This window comes from Ceratotherium simum, chromosome 2 (assembly GCF_057802395.1).
Source record: "Ceratotherium simum simum isolate JZ-2026a chromosome 2, ASM5780239v1, whole genome shotgun sequence".
Taxonomy (NCBI): Eukaryota; Metazoa; Chordata; class Mammalia; order Perissodactyla; family Rhinocerotidae; genus Ceratotherium; species Ceratotherium simum.
Window position 1 is genome coordinate 16,675,253 of NC_141901.1, and position 14,444 is coordinate 16,689,696.

The following is a 14,444-nucleotide window of genomic DNA, read 5'->3' on the forward strand; positions in this document are numbered from 1 at the left end:
TCACATGACCCTGCTCAACCACAGGGGGCAAGGAAGTGCAACCTACTATATGCCCCGCAGGAAGATAACCAGACTATTTGGCAAACAGTACTAATGACCACCAGCACAACCTACTATGTGTTGAACAACCTACTATGTGTTGAACTTGGTACTAGGTGCTGGATATAGAAAGATAAGTCAAAATCTCTGATCTCAGGGAATTCAAGGACTGCCAGAATTTGGGGGCTGGGGAAGGCTAAGTATAGAGTAGACTCAAATGTCCTTCTCTGGAATATGTAGACTCCATCTTATCTAAATTGCCTGAGATGGAAGATGATAGCCAGACCTGGGGACTGGCCGGCTTGGCAGACAATGGGGGTGACAGATTCCCCTGATGAACATTTATATCAATAATAGAAGGGTTGCTTAACAGGAATTGTTAAAGGAAAGATGAGATAATTTCATGTTTTGATATTCGTAAAATTGATTCAGTTGAAGCGGGAGCTCTGCAGTGCATATTATTGCTGCTGTAATTTTGGCAGAGATGTGATTCAAATTGGCGAAGTGTCTGGGAAGGGGAAACCCAGTAAGCAGAGAGAGGCTGGGTGGGCCAGGAAGCAGAGGCAAGGAGCCAGGTCATGGTGGCTCCTGGTGAGAGCTACGGGGGGCAGCCCAGGAGCCTTCGCCATGGGCGCCATAGATGGACATGAGGGAGAAGAGGCTGCAGGCAACAGAACCTGAGACTGTTAGAGTTTCTGGTGGTGCTAAAGCCTGGGGAGGGTGTGGGAGCAGCCTGGGGAGGGGTGCGTGCATGTGTGTGGTGAGGGAGAGACATTTAAACATCGTAGGAATGAAGGATAAATTTAAAATCCATCAAGCGGGGTTGAGACAGAATGACAACGTGAGGAACATGAATCACTCTTTCTAGGGACCCACCCAACTGTTTGCAGGATTTGAAATGTATTTTCTCTTTCCTTTCTCCTCCCTATCAAGCTTATCCTGGACCCGTTACCTTCCCTCTCCCTGCTCCCTTGACCCAGCCTCGGTGGCCGAATATCTGGCACTGACCAGCACATCCCCAGGGCCTCCAGCGCAGAATCACTGAGGCCGTGGGGTGTGACGCCAGCAGGGCTGGGAAGACCAGACCAGATGCTAGAAATGCAGACGAGACAAATGAAGAAGATGCCTTAGGGAGGCTGTTTCCTATATGCACTAAGATCATCCTGGCTTTTTCTTTCCTACCTACTACCTTAGTGTAATGAGGAGGGGCTGGGAGAGGCATCTATGGACTCTGCTTCATGTGGTAGAAGCAGAGTGATCAACACAGTGGAAAGAACTATGAGCCAGGACTGGAAACCTGAGCTCTCTCCCAGCTCCAACTTTTATTGGCAGTGTGCCGCTGGGCAAATCTCTCTGCCTCTCTGCACCTCAGCTCCCTCCCCTATAAAATGATATGGCTAGACCATTAAGATTCCTGCCCATTAATATTCTTTGTTTTTGTGATTTGCAATTTGACTTGCAGTCCAGACCTGGGAAGGGGGTGTGGGTTCCGGAGGGCAGCATTCTGGGAGGATGCCCCCCTGGGGGCCCAGCACAGTCCCCACAGTGGTAGGTGCTCACTAAGCCCTGCTTGAGTGATTTGGATGCCAGGGCTCCTCCGAGAGTATGTAGAGCACACGGCACTTCTTAGAGTTGAGGGGGCATGTGTGTGCCACTTGTGGTCACTTAGGGGCGTGGTTGGGAATGTGGGAGCGGAGGAGCCTGGGAATTCAGATGTTGGGCTCCTGGCTGGGAGGGAGACAGTAAACAGATATCTCGAAAAGATGGTAAGTTCAGGTCCTCTCAAGTCAGGACTGTCCCCCAGACCTCAGGCTTGCCGTGGGAACTCTTTGTGAATCCTTCGGGTTCCCTGAGTCCTCTCTGAGCACGCTGTTCCTCTTGCCTATCGTCCTCTCCTGTTTGTTCCTCACCCGGCGAGCTCTAAGTCCAGCATCAGGGTCATTTCCTCCACAAAGTCCCCCTGACCTGCCCCAGGTGGGCCGGGGTGCCCCTGTGAGCTCATATAGCAAGCAGGACTACCTCATCATAGCACATCATGTTGTGTGGTCAAATCAACCTTCTTCCTCTCTCCCACCAGGAGACTAAACCCAGCTCATCTCCGTGTGCCCAGGGCCTGGCACACGGTAAGCCACCAGTCTGTGTAGATTGGATGAGTACGTCTTTAAGAGGCAAATCTGGCCACATCCTCCTTGGCATGGAAAAGGAAAAGGAGGCTCAAGGAGCCAGCAGAGGCACCTGATTCCACACACGCTCCCCAGATCCTGCAGCAGATGCAGGCATTAGGAAAGGAGGAGTGGAGCCAGGTCTCCAGAATAGCCCGCCTGAGGCTGGTCCTGAGGGAGAGAGCAGGAGAGCTAGGGCAGCAGGTGCGGGGTGAGACTTCCCCAGAGCATCTGGGACACGGGGGAGAGGTTAGAGAGATTCGTTCACCACAAATGGGAGAGGACAGCATGCTGTCAGAAGGGGGATGGGTGCTGAGAGGGACAGCCTTTGGAGTTCTCCTCTCCTGACAGTAGCACCCTGAGACGTTTATCACCTTGCATATAATTATTTCTTTAACCTCAGTCTTCTGCACTAGACTGTGAAGTTCATGGGGGCAAAAATCGTCTACTTTGTTTACTCTGGATACCCAGCGCCAGGCACGGAGTCTGGTCCACAGTGGATGCTCCTGAGTTCAACCATCATTTTTTGAGTTCCTACTGTGGGCCACGCCTGGGAGGTTGCACTGAGCAAGCCAGAAGCCTTGCCCCGAGGGCAGCGTCATTAACCTCTCTCTCTTCTCTATTTCCCTCGTGCCCACCCCCTCCCCTCCCCTCCCCTCCCCGCCTACCCCTTATCTCTGCCCGCCTCCCCTCGCAGAGCAATGTTCTGTGATGGTGCCCGAGATGCGTGGACTGAGCCCAGGCCGCAGGCTGCCCGAGCCCGTCCTCTGCCCGGCCGCGGGCGGGAGCCCTGAGCCCGGGGCCGCGGGCCGCCACCGCCGCCGCCACGTCCTGGCCCTGCCCGAGGAGGAGGCATGGCGGCCCCAGCAGTGCGCCCTGCTCGAGGCCGACGCCTCGGACGAGGTGGGCATGCTGCCGGCCTCCCCGCGCGCCGCCGCCGGCGGCTTCGACAACTTCTTCCCGGTGCAGGAGGGCGAGGGCCCGGGCTGGGAGGGCAGCTCCAGCCCCTTCCTCCCCGTGAGCCCCGAGGTGATGAAGCGGCGGCGCGGGGGCCTCATCGAGCAGCGCGACATCATCAAGGCCCACGAGGCGCACAAGATGCAGAGCACCCCGCAGGCCCGGCGCAAGGAGTGGGAGTGAGTACCGGGCCGGGGGGCAGCGGGGACACGCGGGCGGGCCGGCCCAGCGAGGCAGCCGGGCGGAGGGGGAGGGGAGTGGGCGCGGCCCGCCTGGGGTCGGGGTCGAGGGAACCGCGGGAAAGGATGGGGCCAGCGAGGCAGAGGCGCTGGTCTCTGTTGCCGCTAGAGGGATTTGACCTTCCGAGTAAGGTCCCTGCATCAGCCTTCATCTTACTAACCAGCTGTAGGCTGCACCGGACCTCACTGAAGTCTATGGCTGTCAAATGGGGGCGAATCAAGGTTGCCCCTCAAAACACACCTAGTTTTCTAAGAGCCTGTGGAGAGAGAACTGGGATCTGTTTCACACTCTGAGCTTCCCTGAAAAGAGGAGCTCTGTAAAACCATGGAGAAGCCACCAAAATGTGAAGCATCATCTTTCCTTCTGCAATTGCGGCTAACCCTACTCTTTCTAGTATCATCCTTGGGTGAATATTTACATTTTGGGACAAGTCTTCAGTGGATGGAAGAGATTGACTAAGACCTGTGGTGCCCCTGTGACTTTATCTCTGATCTTTTTGTGTAGAGCAAAAGGATTTATGTTCTGTCTTAGGCCGCCTTTATAATTCATTCCTGTTGAGACCTTGGGCTCTTATTCCTAGGAGGCATAAATTAAAGGAAGATAGGATTTCCTTTAATTCTCAATCGCCTGGGTTTATGCCCCCCCCCCCCCCCAGGACTTCGTTTCGTCCTTAGAGGCCAGTGTTTGTTCCGCATGTCTGCATGTCTTGTGGTCTGTATGTCTTTCCCTCCTCTTGCCTTAGGTTGTTGATCCATTGGATGTTGTCAAGTGCAAAAAGACCAGCACCAGGTGTATTTTGATGATGGTGGTCATGGTGGAATTTACCTACCTGGTTTGGATGGACATTCTGTATGGTGCAAATGGGGGTAGATTAGCTGATCTCTGGTGGTCCTTTCCTATGAGGTTAATGTTTGTTAGTTCCTTCATTCCTTCAGTGAGCCCTATTATGTGCTAGAATCCTGGGATTCGGGATTCACAGTTGGGCACCCAGCAATTAGCAAACTTCTCTCCTGTTGTTTGTCTCCCAGCGCTCTTAGTCTTTAAAATCTTCCATAGCTCTCTCTAAGTGTCAGCAACATGATAAGCACCTTACGTATATTAACTCATGTTTAACCATTGCTACGAGGTAGGTACGATTATTATCCACATTGAACCAATGAGGCACAGAGAAGCTAAGTGCCTTTCCCAAGGTCACTCCAATGCACTGTGGCTGTGATTTGGTATTGATTAGTGATTTGTACCCTGGCAGTCTGGTTCTAGAACTCACAGTGACACGGTGCTTTCATTCCAGTGCCCGCAGTACTTCTTATCTCAACCACCTGTGGAGATGCTGTGGCAAGAGCACTGGCTTGGGCCTTGAGAGACTTGGGTCTGATTCCCAGGGTGACTTAACTAGTGGTGTGACCTCGAGTAAGTCACCTCATCATGACTTTGAAAAACGAGTGGGAGAAAGTAGAGTATCCAACTGGCCTCTTGAATACTGTCAGCTCTGAGGGTATTTCTTCAGATTCCAAATTGCCATATTTTTATGCACTTCTGTCTTGTCTTCCTAAGAGGACTCTGAACAACTTGAGGGCAGAGACTGTCTTGCACATTCTTCATGTCACTCAATGCCTATCATATGGCCTAACCCAAGAATTCCTACAATATTTACTGAAAAACTAGCTTCACCATGACTAGCAATGTGTGAATAACTCTTATGACCTTCTTTAAGTTCAACATTTGATAGTTGGAGGAGATAAAGATCTAGTAGCACCTGCGTGGGGTGGCAGTGGGGATGGTTGGCAGACTGTGCTTTCACCTGGGCAGGTCCAAGAGGAGGTGAAACAGGGCACACACACCAATGGTCTGGGGCATGTCAACCTTCAAGGGTATAGCTGTGGAGGAGGAGCCCACAAAGAAGTTGAGAAGTGCCCAGGGAGGTAGGAGGAAAGCCAGAGAATACAGGGACAAAGAAGTGAAAAGAAGGAAGGAGACATCATCTGTGTAGGATGTTGCTGAGGTCAAATAAAATGAGGATGGAGATGGAATCGGTGGTTTTGGCAACGCGGAGGTGATCTTAATGGGAGCAGTTTCAGTAGGCCAGGGCCCAGTTGGAATGGGTTGAAGAGAGAATGAGAGGTGATAGAGACAGTGACGTTGCCCCACCCTCTCTGCTCCCTAACGCAGCCTCGTGGCTGCAAGTCCACATGGAGAGCTTCATAATACCACCATGCCTTTTTTCCTCACCACCCAACTCCCTCCCCATATGGATCTGTACATGCCTTAATCTGACTCACTTCCCACCCCTCCCCAACTCCCCAAGCCCTAATATTGCACTGTCTGGAACTCATGTTCCATCATCAGCAAAATCCTCTACATCCTCCCCCCTTCTGTGAACATTCCCTTCACCTCCCTGTTCTAAGTGGAACCTGCCTCTCCCCCGAGAACGCTGCTTGATCTGCAGCTGCCTTGTGTGGTGGCTGTCTTCCCTCCCACACTGCCTCGTACTCTTGAGCCGGGAGGTGGGATAGGTGTCTACTTGCTCCTCGCTGTTGCTTCCAGACCATTATTCTTCACTCCCGTCCTAAAACACCAGCTTTGGAGCTCATGCCGTCAGACCACACCACCTGCTACTCCTTGTTGCAGCTGTCTGCAGACTCCCAGGCCGCTCCCCTGCATCCCAGGAAGATTTTAGCTCTTGGTTTGCTGCCTTTCTCCCCATCTCTTCTCCTGCCAGCAGTTCTTGGTGATTGCCTTGCCACTTAGATAACCCTGCCTGTATTCTGGCCTCTTGGTTCCTAAACCTCTTCTCTCCAACGATTTTGCCTCCATGCTTCCCGCTGAGACCTAATTTCCATGGCTGCCTGGACCTTGTCATAACTGCACTGCTTCATAGTCTCAGTTTCAAGCATCCTGCTGTCTGACCACCACATCTTTTCTGTCCAGTTCACTCCCTCTAGTGCTCGATTCCCAAGATCCTTTAATCTCACTGGATCCACAAGACATTGATCCTATTACTTTTTCACTGACCCCCCTCCCCAACCATATCCTCACTTCCCATCTTATTGAATTAAATTCCGCTGTAGGAACTGAAAGTACTCTCCAGAGCAGAATGGTGACATTTCACTTGAGGTCTCCTCCTACCCTCTCAACTCTTTCTCCTACAAACTTCTAAGATAGAGCCAGTCGTCAGCCAGGGGCGAGAATGCTGGAAGCCTCCCAAGCTCGTCTCCAGTCTACTTCATGCTTCCCTATCGTCATAATCACTTCCTGTGTTCGCCCTCAACTTCCTTGCCCCTCTGTTGCTCCGTGATACCAGTCTCGCAAAACCCCAATTCTGGTTAAATCCCACTTGGCACTTGTTCTTCACCTGCACTTGGGCAGCTGAACATTGCTACTGAAAAACTCACAGCCGTGCTGACTGGTCTCACTGTAAATTCATGTCGCCACCTCAAGTTGGCCCTCAGTCCTGCCCAGAAATCCTACTACTTTTCCCCTTCCCATTCACTCTCACACTCTTTCAGAGACTATTTCATACCTCTTTCCCTTAATTCTCAAACCCCAACATCTCCTGCCAGCCCATTCCTAGCTCCTGACCACAACCGCCTCCTACTTCACTGGGAAAATAGCAGCCACCAGAAGAGGCTTGTGTAAGATCCAGCCACTGCATCCGGGCCCCTGTACCAGGCCTTTCCTCCTGTTTCTGTGGACTGACCACTCATGCTGCTCCACGTGGAGGATAGTGCACACGTGAAGCGTAGTGACCCCTTTTGTCAATACCCTCGTCTCCAATTTATCTCCCACAGTTCCCTCAGGAACCCATTCCAGTCAGGCCTTTCTCCCAAACAGCTTTTGATGTGCTTACATTGGCCTCCGTGTTGCAAAATCCAGTGGATGATTCTATGTGTCTATCTTCTTTGACCTGGCGGCCACAGCAGCCGCAGCAGCATTGGATCACAATCACTCCCTTTCTGAAACTCTTTTCTCGGGTGGCTTCATGACACTGCTCTTGGTCCTCCTCCTACCTTGCTGGTCACCCCTCAATCTCTTCTGCTGGTTTCCTCTTCCATTTCCCAATCTCCAAACAATGGAGGGCCCAGGGCTCAGTCCTCCACCTGTTCTCTTCTCACCAACACTTCCTACTGGTCCCACCCAGTCCCAGACCTTTGGTTACTATCATACACTGGTGACTCCCAAATTTGTATCTCCAGCCAGGGCCTCTTCCCTGAGTTTTAAATGCCCCCCACTTAACCAGCATCTTCACTTGAATGTCCATAGGCATCTCAAACACTGTATGTCCAACAGCAGAATAGCAATTTCCCCCAAACCTGCTTCTCTTATAGTCTTCCCTGTCTCAGCAAATGGAACCTACATTATTTCTGTTACTGGGGCCAGAAGCATTGGAATCATCCTGATTTCTCTCACACTGAGACCCAATTCTTGCCAGTCCCCATTGGCTCCCCTTCAAAATGTATCAGATCACATTTCACCACTTCTGCCACTATCTCCCTGGTCCAGGCCACCTTTTATTTTTATTTTTATTCCATAAACACTTATATGGTACTCACTAGATACCCAGCACTGTTCTAAATACTTGACCTCATTTAATCCTTGTAACAATTGAATGAGGCTGGTACCATTATTATCCCCATATTTGCAGTTGAGGCACAGAGAGTTTGAGTAACTTGCCCAAAAGGATTCCTGCAACCACCTCTTGACTAACTAGCCTCCCTGCTAGAGTCTGTTTCCCCCACTGCAGTGAAGGAGCATTTTTTAAAAAGATTTAAAAGAAATTGGAAAGATAGTACATAGAGTTTCCATCAGAGAGTCTTAAGGAACGTTATCACATGGGTCCCCTGCTCAGAGCCCTCCAGTGGCTGCCTGTCTCACGCAGAACAAAACCCCAAGTCCTTAGCATGGCCTACAAGGCACTACAGGACCTCCCTCCTCTACCTTTTGTACCTCTCCCAACCCCACCAAATATGCACGGGTATCTTTGGCTTTCTCTCTTAATCTTTCCCCCACTCATCTGCTTCAGCTGGCTGGCCCTGGGCCTCTTTGAATCTGCTCAGACCACTCCCACCTCAGGGACTCTGCCTTTGCTGTTCCCTCTGCCTGGAGTGGTCCTTCCCCGTAGCCTGTCTGGCTCCTCCCTCACTGTCATGTAGTTCTCTGCCCAGAGAGACCTTCCTGATCACCCTAGATAGAATAGCATCCCCCCATTGTCACTTTCTTTATTTTGCTTTATTTTTCATCATAGCCCTTACTGTTGTTTCCCCAATACACATACACACTCACACACAGAGACACATACAAGTATGGTGTGTGTCTATATGTCTGTCTCCTGCACTGAAGAGTAAGCTTCTCGAAAGCAGGGACTTTGTCTTATCTTCAGACTATAGAACAATGCCTCGTATGTAGTTGGCTCACAATAAGTATTTGTTGAATGAATGATGAAATAAATGCACTGAGGGGAATTGATACCCATTCTAATCAGCTAGCTTCCGGGGAAAGAGGCATCTGAGTTCCCTGGATCAGCTGTGTGGTTGGGCAGGTTGCTGACTGCACAAGATTCTCTAGTTGAACAATCAGCAGAGGAAGTGGGGAGTCTGTTCTCTACCCACTTTCAGAGCTGCTCAGGACCCTGTGTCTGCTGTGCACCTTGGAGAGATGGAACCTTCTCTTCCCTTCTGTGTCTTGCCTTCTGCCTTCCTGACTTATGTTCTATAGACAGGATCCTCCTGGCACCAGGACAGAGGGCATCCTGGTCCTTTCTCAGGGCATGGATTTTCTACAGTAGGAAATCAGGAAGGATTCTCTGTCGCAGGCCCTGCCAGCTTCCTGCTCCTCCCTCAGCTCCAGCCCCTCCCAAGGCCCTGTCCACCACCCACACAGCTGACAGCCCATGGTGCACACTGCTGGCTTACAAATCCCGCCTCCTGGCACTGACTCAGGACTCTGGTGATGCACAAAGCAGACTGGAAACCAACCTGAGAGGCTTCCAGCCTTTTTTGCCTTTGGCTGGGTGAGCCGAATGCTGGTAGGGGAAGGAGCTGAGAGGGTAGAGGAGACCTCGAGTGAAGAGTCTCCATTTTCCTGTGGACAGACTCGAGGTGATTCGGAGGAAGCAGATTTTGTTGTGCAGAATGTTATTTCCCAAAGAACCTTTTAAAAGTTTTCTTCAGGCCCAGTGTATGGGTTATGAGGACCTCGTGGTTAACACAAAGTATTCCGTGTGTGCTAAGTGTTGTAGCTTTAGTGAGTGGGCCTGAAACCATGTTTTACTAATACTTGAATATAATTCCCTCCACCTTACAAAATGTTTTCATCTCTACTATCCCATCTGACCCTCGCAATGACCCTATGAACTGGCTGTTATTATTCCAAATTTACAGAAGAGAAACTGAGCCCCAGAGTTAGAGATGGTGCTAGGTCAAACATGGCTCAATAATGACGGCCACCATTGACTGAGCGCCGGCTATGTGTTGGGTGCTTCCCATGTATTATTTATTCTAATGGAAATCATAGGTACTATTATAAAGAATAGAAACATTTCATATAGGACTATTATTGCATATGGATTTGGAAGAAAGGAAATTATGTGTAACTCTGAAGTCTGCGTAGGTTGGTACAACTTACTCTATAAAGAGGGAAGTGGTATTTCCATAATCATAGTACTTATCACTTTAGATTGTAACCGCCTGTTTACGCGTCTGTAGTCCCCACTAGACTGTAGAGCAGAGAAGTCTGTCTGCCCCCCATCACTTAGCACAGTGCCTGGCACACAATAGACACTTAATAGATATTTGCAAAATGAAAAAAACAATGTAATTTGACACACTAAGATTTGAAACCCTCAGGGTTAGGGAAGTTACGTTAGTTGTCCAGTATCGCACAGCTAGTGAGGGTTCACAGCAGGCCTTCTGACTTCAATGCCCATCTCGTTCCACTGAGGCATCCTGCCCACTTTAGTATCCCCCGCAGTGACTACACAGTGCTAGGCAGATGACAGGAACCCAGTTCCTACTAGTTGGGGTTGGTTCTTGCAATGCTACTTGTAAACTACGGGACCTGGGGAGGTGGTAACCTCTCTGCATTTTTAGATGCGGGATGTGGGTAATAGTACTCCCAGGTCTGTTGGTAATAGCAGGTCTGTTGTAAATTTCCACCACAGTTATTGGATCACATATACTGGTGTGAGTCCTCAGAATGCTGGTGAGCCCCAGGGTTACTCTGGGCCTCTCCTCTGCCTACACAGTCTCCCTGGGGGACCTCAACTGGGTCCATCTGCAAGTGACTCCCAAATGTGGATTTCCTAAGACCTCTTGACTCTTGTAGCCAAATGCTAGCCTGGCATCTCCACACTGTGGTCTAATTAGCATCTAGAACTCAATCAACATGGCTAAAGCCAAAGTCGTGATCCTCACCTGACCCAGCCAGGCCCCTGGGTCCTCCCTGTCTCGGTAAGTGGCACCACATCTACCTGGTTGCTCAAGCCAAAGATTCTCGTTATCCCTTATTCCTCTTGTTCCCTTTTCCCCTCTTCCAATCAGTTGGCAAGTCCTGTCAACACACCTCGCAAACATAGTCTAAGTTCAAACACTTCCCCATCCTCACTGCTCGCAGTCTCTTCCAAGCCTTTGTCACTTGGACCATTGTAATGGTCCCCTAACTGGCCTCTCTCCTTACATCTTTGTTTCTCTGTAATCAGGAATGTGTCTATTCACATAGCACATGGGGACATTTAAAAAAGATCTAAACCAAATCATGAGTCTGTGATGTAACTTCCCCTTGCACCAAGAGTACAGTCTGATTCCCTTTGCCTGGTTCGCAAAGCCCTATACCACCCAGTCTTTGGGTGGCTCCTTACCTCATCCCCATGACTTCCTCCCTTCCTCTCTACACTCCTGCCTACCGGCCTTCTTTCAGGCCAGGCCTATCCAATCTTAACAAGGTTGGTCCACTCTTGTCATTTAGACCTCAGCTTAAATGATACTGCCTCAGGGAGGTTGCCCTTCACCACATAGTCTAAAATAGACACCAGGTAACTCTGGGTCACCTCACCCTATGCAACTGCCTTCCTCCTCCAGTGCTGGGAGCAATGCCCAACACCTAGGCTCTCAGTGAGTATTTGTGAATGAATGAAGGAATGCTCAGTAAACAGTTGGTACGGTTATAATTATGATCTAGATGCTCACCCAGCCTTTAACAGCCCCCAGATCTATTGTCAGATCTAGCCCAGGGAGGTCACGATATCAGGGGCTCCAGGTCTAGACCAGGGTCAGCCCTTGGGGTGTGGAGCCTCACAGGCCGTGAAAACCCAGCTGGGTTAAGTTGCAGGCTGCTTGGGTGCCATCCTCCCTCACACCTTTGATTGATCACCACTGAACCATGTGTTAGTTGTCCTTAGGAAAAATATTCAACCTTTCTGAGCCTCATTTTCCTCTGTGGGATTGTGGATGAGGACAGCGACCTTTCTGAATTGTTGTGAAGAGCATGCAAAGCACTTAGTCCATGTTTGGTTGTTTTACCCCTAACGTCTGGCTCCTCGCCTTCAGGAGCCTGTCACTCGCCATCGCTGTCTACAGCAGGGCGCCAGAGGTTTGGCGCAGAGGGTGCGGTCAGGGTTGGGATCAGCTGTATACGTCGTGGACCCCAGCAGCCCTCAGGCGATGAAATGAGGAAGTGCACAGTGCCTGGCACATGGTAAAGAGTCGGTGCATATCAGCCGTCATTATTATCATCATCATCATCTTGTTCAACGGCCTCATTTACAGATGAGGAAACTGGGATCCTGAAGGCTGGGTGACTACTGGGGCTCTGTGTGAACCGTCTTCTGTTTGCAAGGTCGGTGGACTGTGGTCAGTGAAAGTCTTGGAGGAACCAGCCCTGTAAGTCCCACCTACTTTGTCTCACATGCCCTGCAGCTGTGCTGACTTGGGTGGGTGGGCGGGGCCGGGGCAGGTCGAATGGGGGAGATAACTCACACATCCAACCAACATTCTCACCAGCCTTAACACACTCAACATTGGCAACAAATTCTATAAGGAAATAAGCGGCTCAACCTTGAAGCTTTCTGGTTGAATTTTAAAAGCCACTGGGCCAATTTTTCTCTGACCTCTTGAAAGGCAGCTAATGCCATGCAGATCTAGTCAGACTAGGTGGGGACATCATTTCACGTGCTGCCCCTTGCTGGCAAAACCAGGCATCATTTCAATTTGTTCCATTGAACAGAAGTGCTTTGTTGAGTGATCTAATCTTTAATACAATTGAAATTTGTATGCTTTTAGAAGGGGCAGCAGGTCTCGACGTCACTATAGTCTCCACTGCTCCCTGCTACGTTAGAAAGGGCTTACTTAGATGACTGGCTCGGCTCTGAAGGCACCTGAGTTTGCAGCCCTGCAGAGTCCAACCCCCTCACTCAAAGATGAGGCATCTCAGGCTCCTAAGGTTGTATATAACAGACTCGCAGAAACCAGAACATATGCCAACGGAACACAGAACTCATGAGCTTCAATGTGCTGTGTTATCACTAGCCAACAACACGTTTGAAAACCACGAGCCAAGTAGGACCTGTAGCATATGCCCTGCCTTCTTAGAATTCTGAGCAGAACAGGAAGCCAGTGAGAATCCAGAGAACTGGGCTCCCCCTGGCAACTGACACAATTCGGGTGACTCCTAGAGATTTGTTTTACGATGTGCCCTCTGGGGGAACTTCACACATCCTTGAATTTTCTTTACCTGTCCTCCAGGGATTTGGAAAAAGGGTCGCTTTCTAGGTCTGGTCTCTAGTGGCTTTCCTTTCCCTACGTTGTTTCCCCATTCAAACAGTTCTATGAAAGCTTCCCCTAGAGAACAGGCTATGAGGATAAGTATGTTGGGGAGCATGAGCAGTGGGGTTCCCGTGCAGACGCCCAGCCCCTTGCTCAGTGCCTGGCAACTCTCAGCCTCAAAGAGAACAAATGCATAACCTCTCTGCTCCTTCGCTGAGCCATGGATGCCCTAAGAGAAAGCAGAATTGTTTCACCTTCTCCAGAGCCCGGTGCCGGGAGCCAGGGCTTAGGGGGGTCAAGTGTTTCTCTGTTGTCCTGTTTCTTCTCTTCAAGGCCAAGCCAGGAAGGAGGAGGCAGGGGAGAAGAGTTTGTGACTCTGCAGCCCGGCTCTCAGTCCTGATGTGCCCCAGCTGTCCAGTCCGTGTCTGTGCTTCACTTTCCAGCACCATCAGAGTCTTGTCCCTGTTTTGAGGGGCAGTTGAGCCAGTCTCTCCTCCCCACCTCCCCAGCCACCTCCACCCTGCCAGCATGGGCCAGGCCTGGGTGTCTTCAGTAGGAGACTGTTCAGCCTCCTGAACATGTGAAGCGATTCTGCCTTCTGAGCCACCCTTTTCAAGAAAATGGGGAAAGCAGCGCCCTCTAGTGCCAGCTGCGCAATTGATCACACTTTCCCTCTTTTTCTCAAGAGAGAATTTTTCCTGTTTTGTGGTGCCTCTAAGTGGTCATTTCTGTGTACTGCAGCCATAGTCTCCCTTGGAAGCTTTTCACAGAAAGCTATGAAGCTGGAATGGGCTGGAGCAGCCTAGTGGTCACCCACCATATCACAGGTAAGGATGCTGAAGCCAGAAGGTGGAAAGGCCTTGCAGAGCAGGGTGAGCACCCAGGGATTCTGGTCTCAGTCCAGGGCTTCCCATCTCGTGCACCGCCCTGCACTACCTTTCCATCCTCTAAGAGCTCACCTGGTTGCATGGCTGCAGGTGAGTCAAGGGTGTTTTTCTCTTGGATGTGACCGGATTGATGAAGACACGTGTAGAAAAGGAAATACTCAGTGCTGAAGAACAGACACACACACAATACCAACAGTATTCCAGGCACTGTGATAAATAAGAGCTTTAAAAACATCACCTCACATCATTTCTCGTTTAATGTTCAGGTGAGACAGCAGAGGGACAGAGAAAGACATGCATCGCCCAGGCCGTGCAGCCGGTCTGTTGTGACCTTTAGACTCTGTTCTGTTTTCAGTGGCTGCACCTCCTCCAGCACGGGGGACCCCTGTGAGGACCACTCCACA

General features: G+C 50.5%; 1 protein-coding gene across 1 annotated transcript in view; it reads left to right on the plus strand.

Moving 5' to 3' along the window:
- CACNA1E (calcium voltage-gated channel subunit alpha1 E) overlaps nucleotides 1–14,444 on the plus strand; it is a 372,240-nt gene that overhangs the window by 12,057 nt on the left and 345,739 nt on the right. Inside the window, exon 2 of the mRNA XM_087438754.1 lies at nucleotides 2,899–3,337. Within this exon, the coding sequence (XP_087294880.1) occupies nucleotides 2,899–3,337 (439 nt within the window). The remainder of the gene's footprint in view (nucleotides 1–2,898; nucleotides 3,338–14,444) is intronic.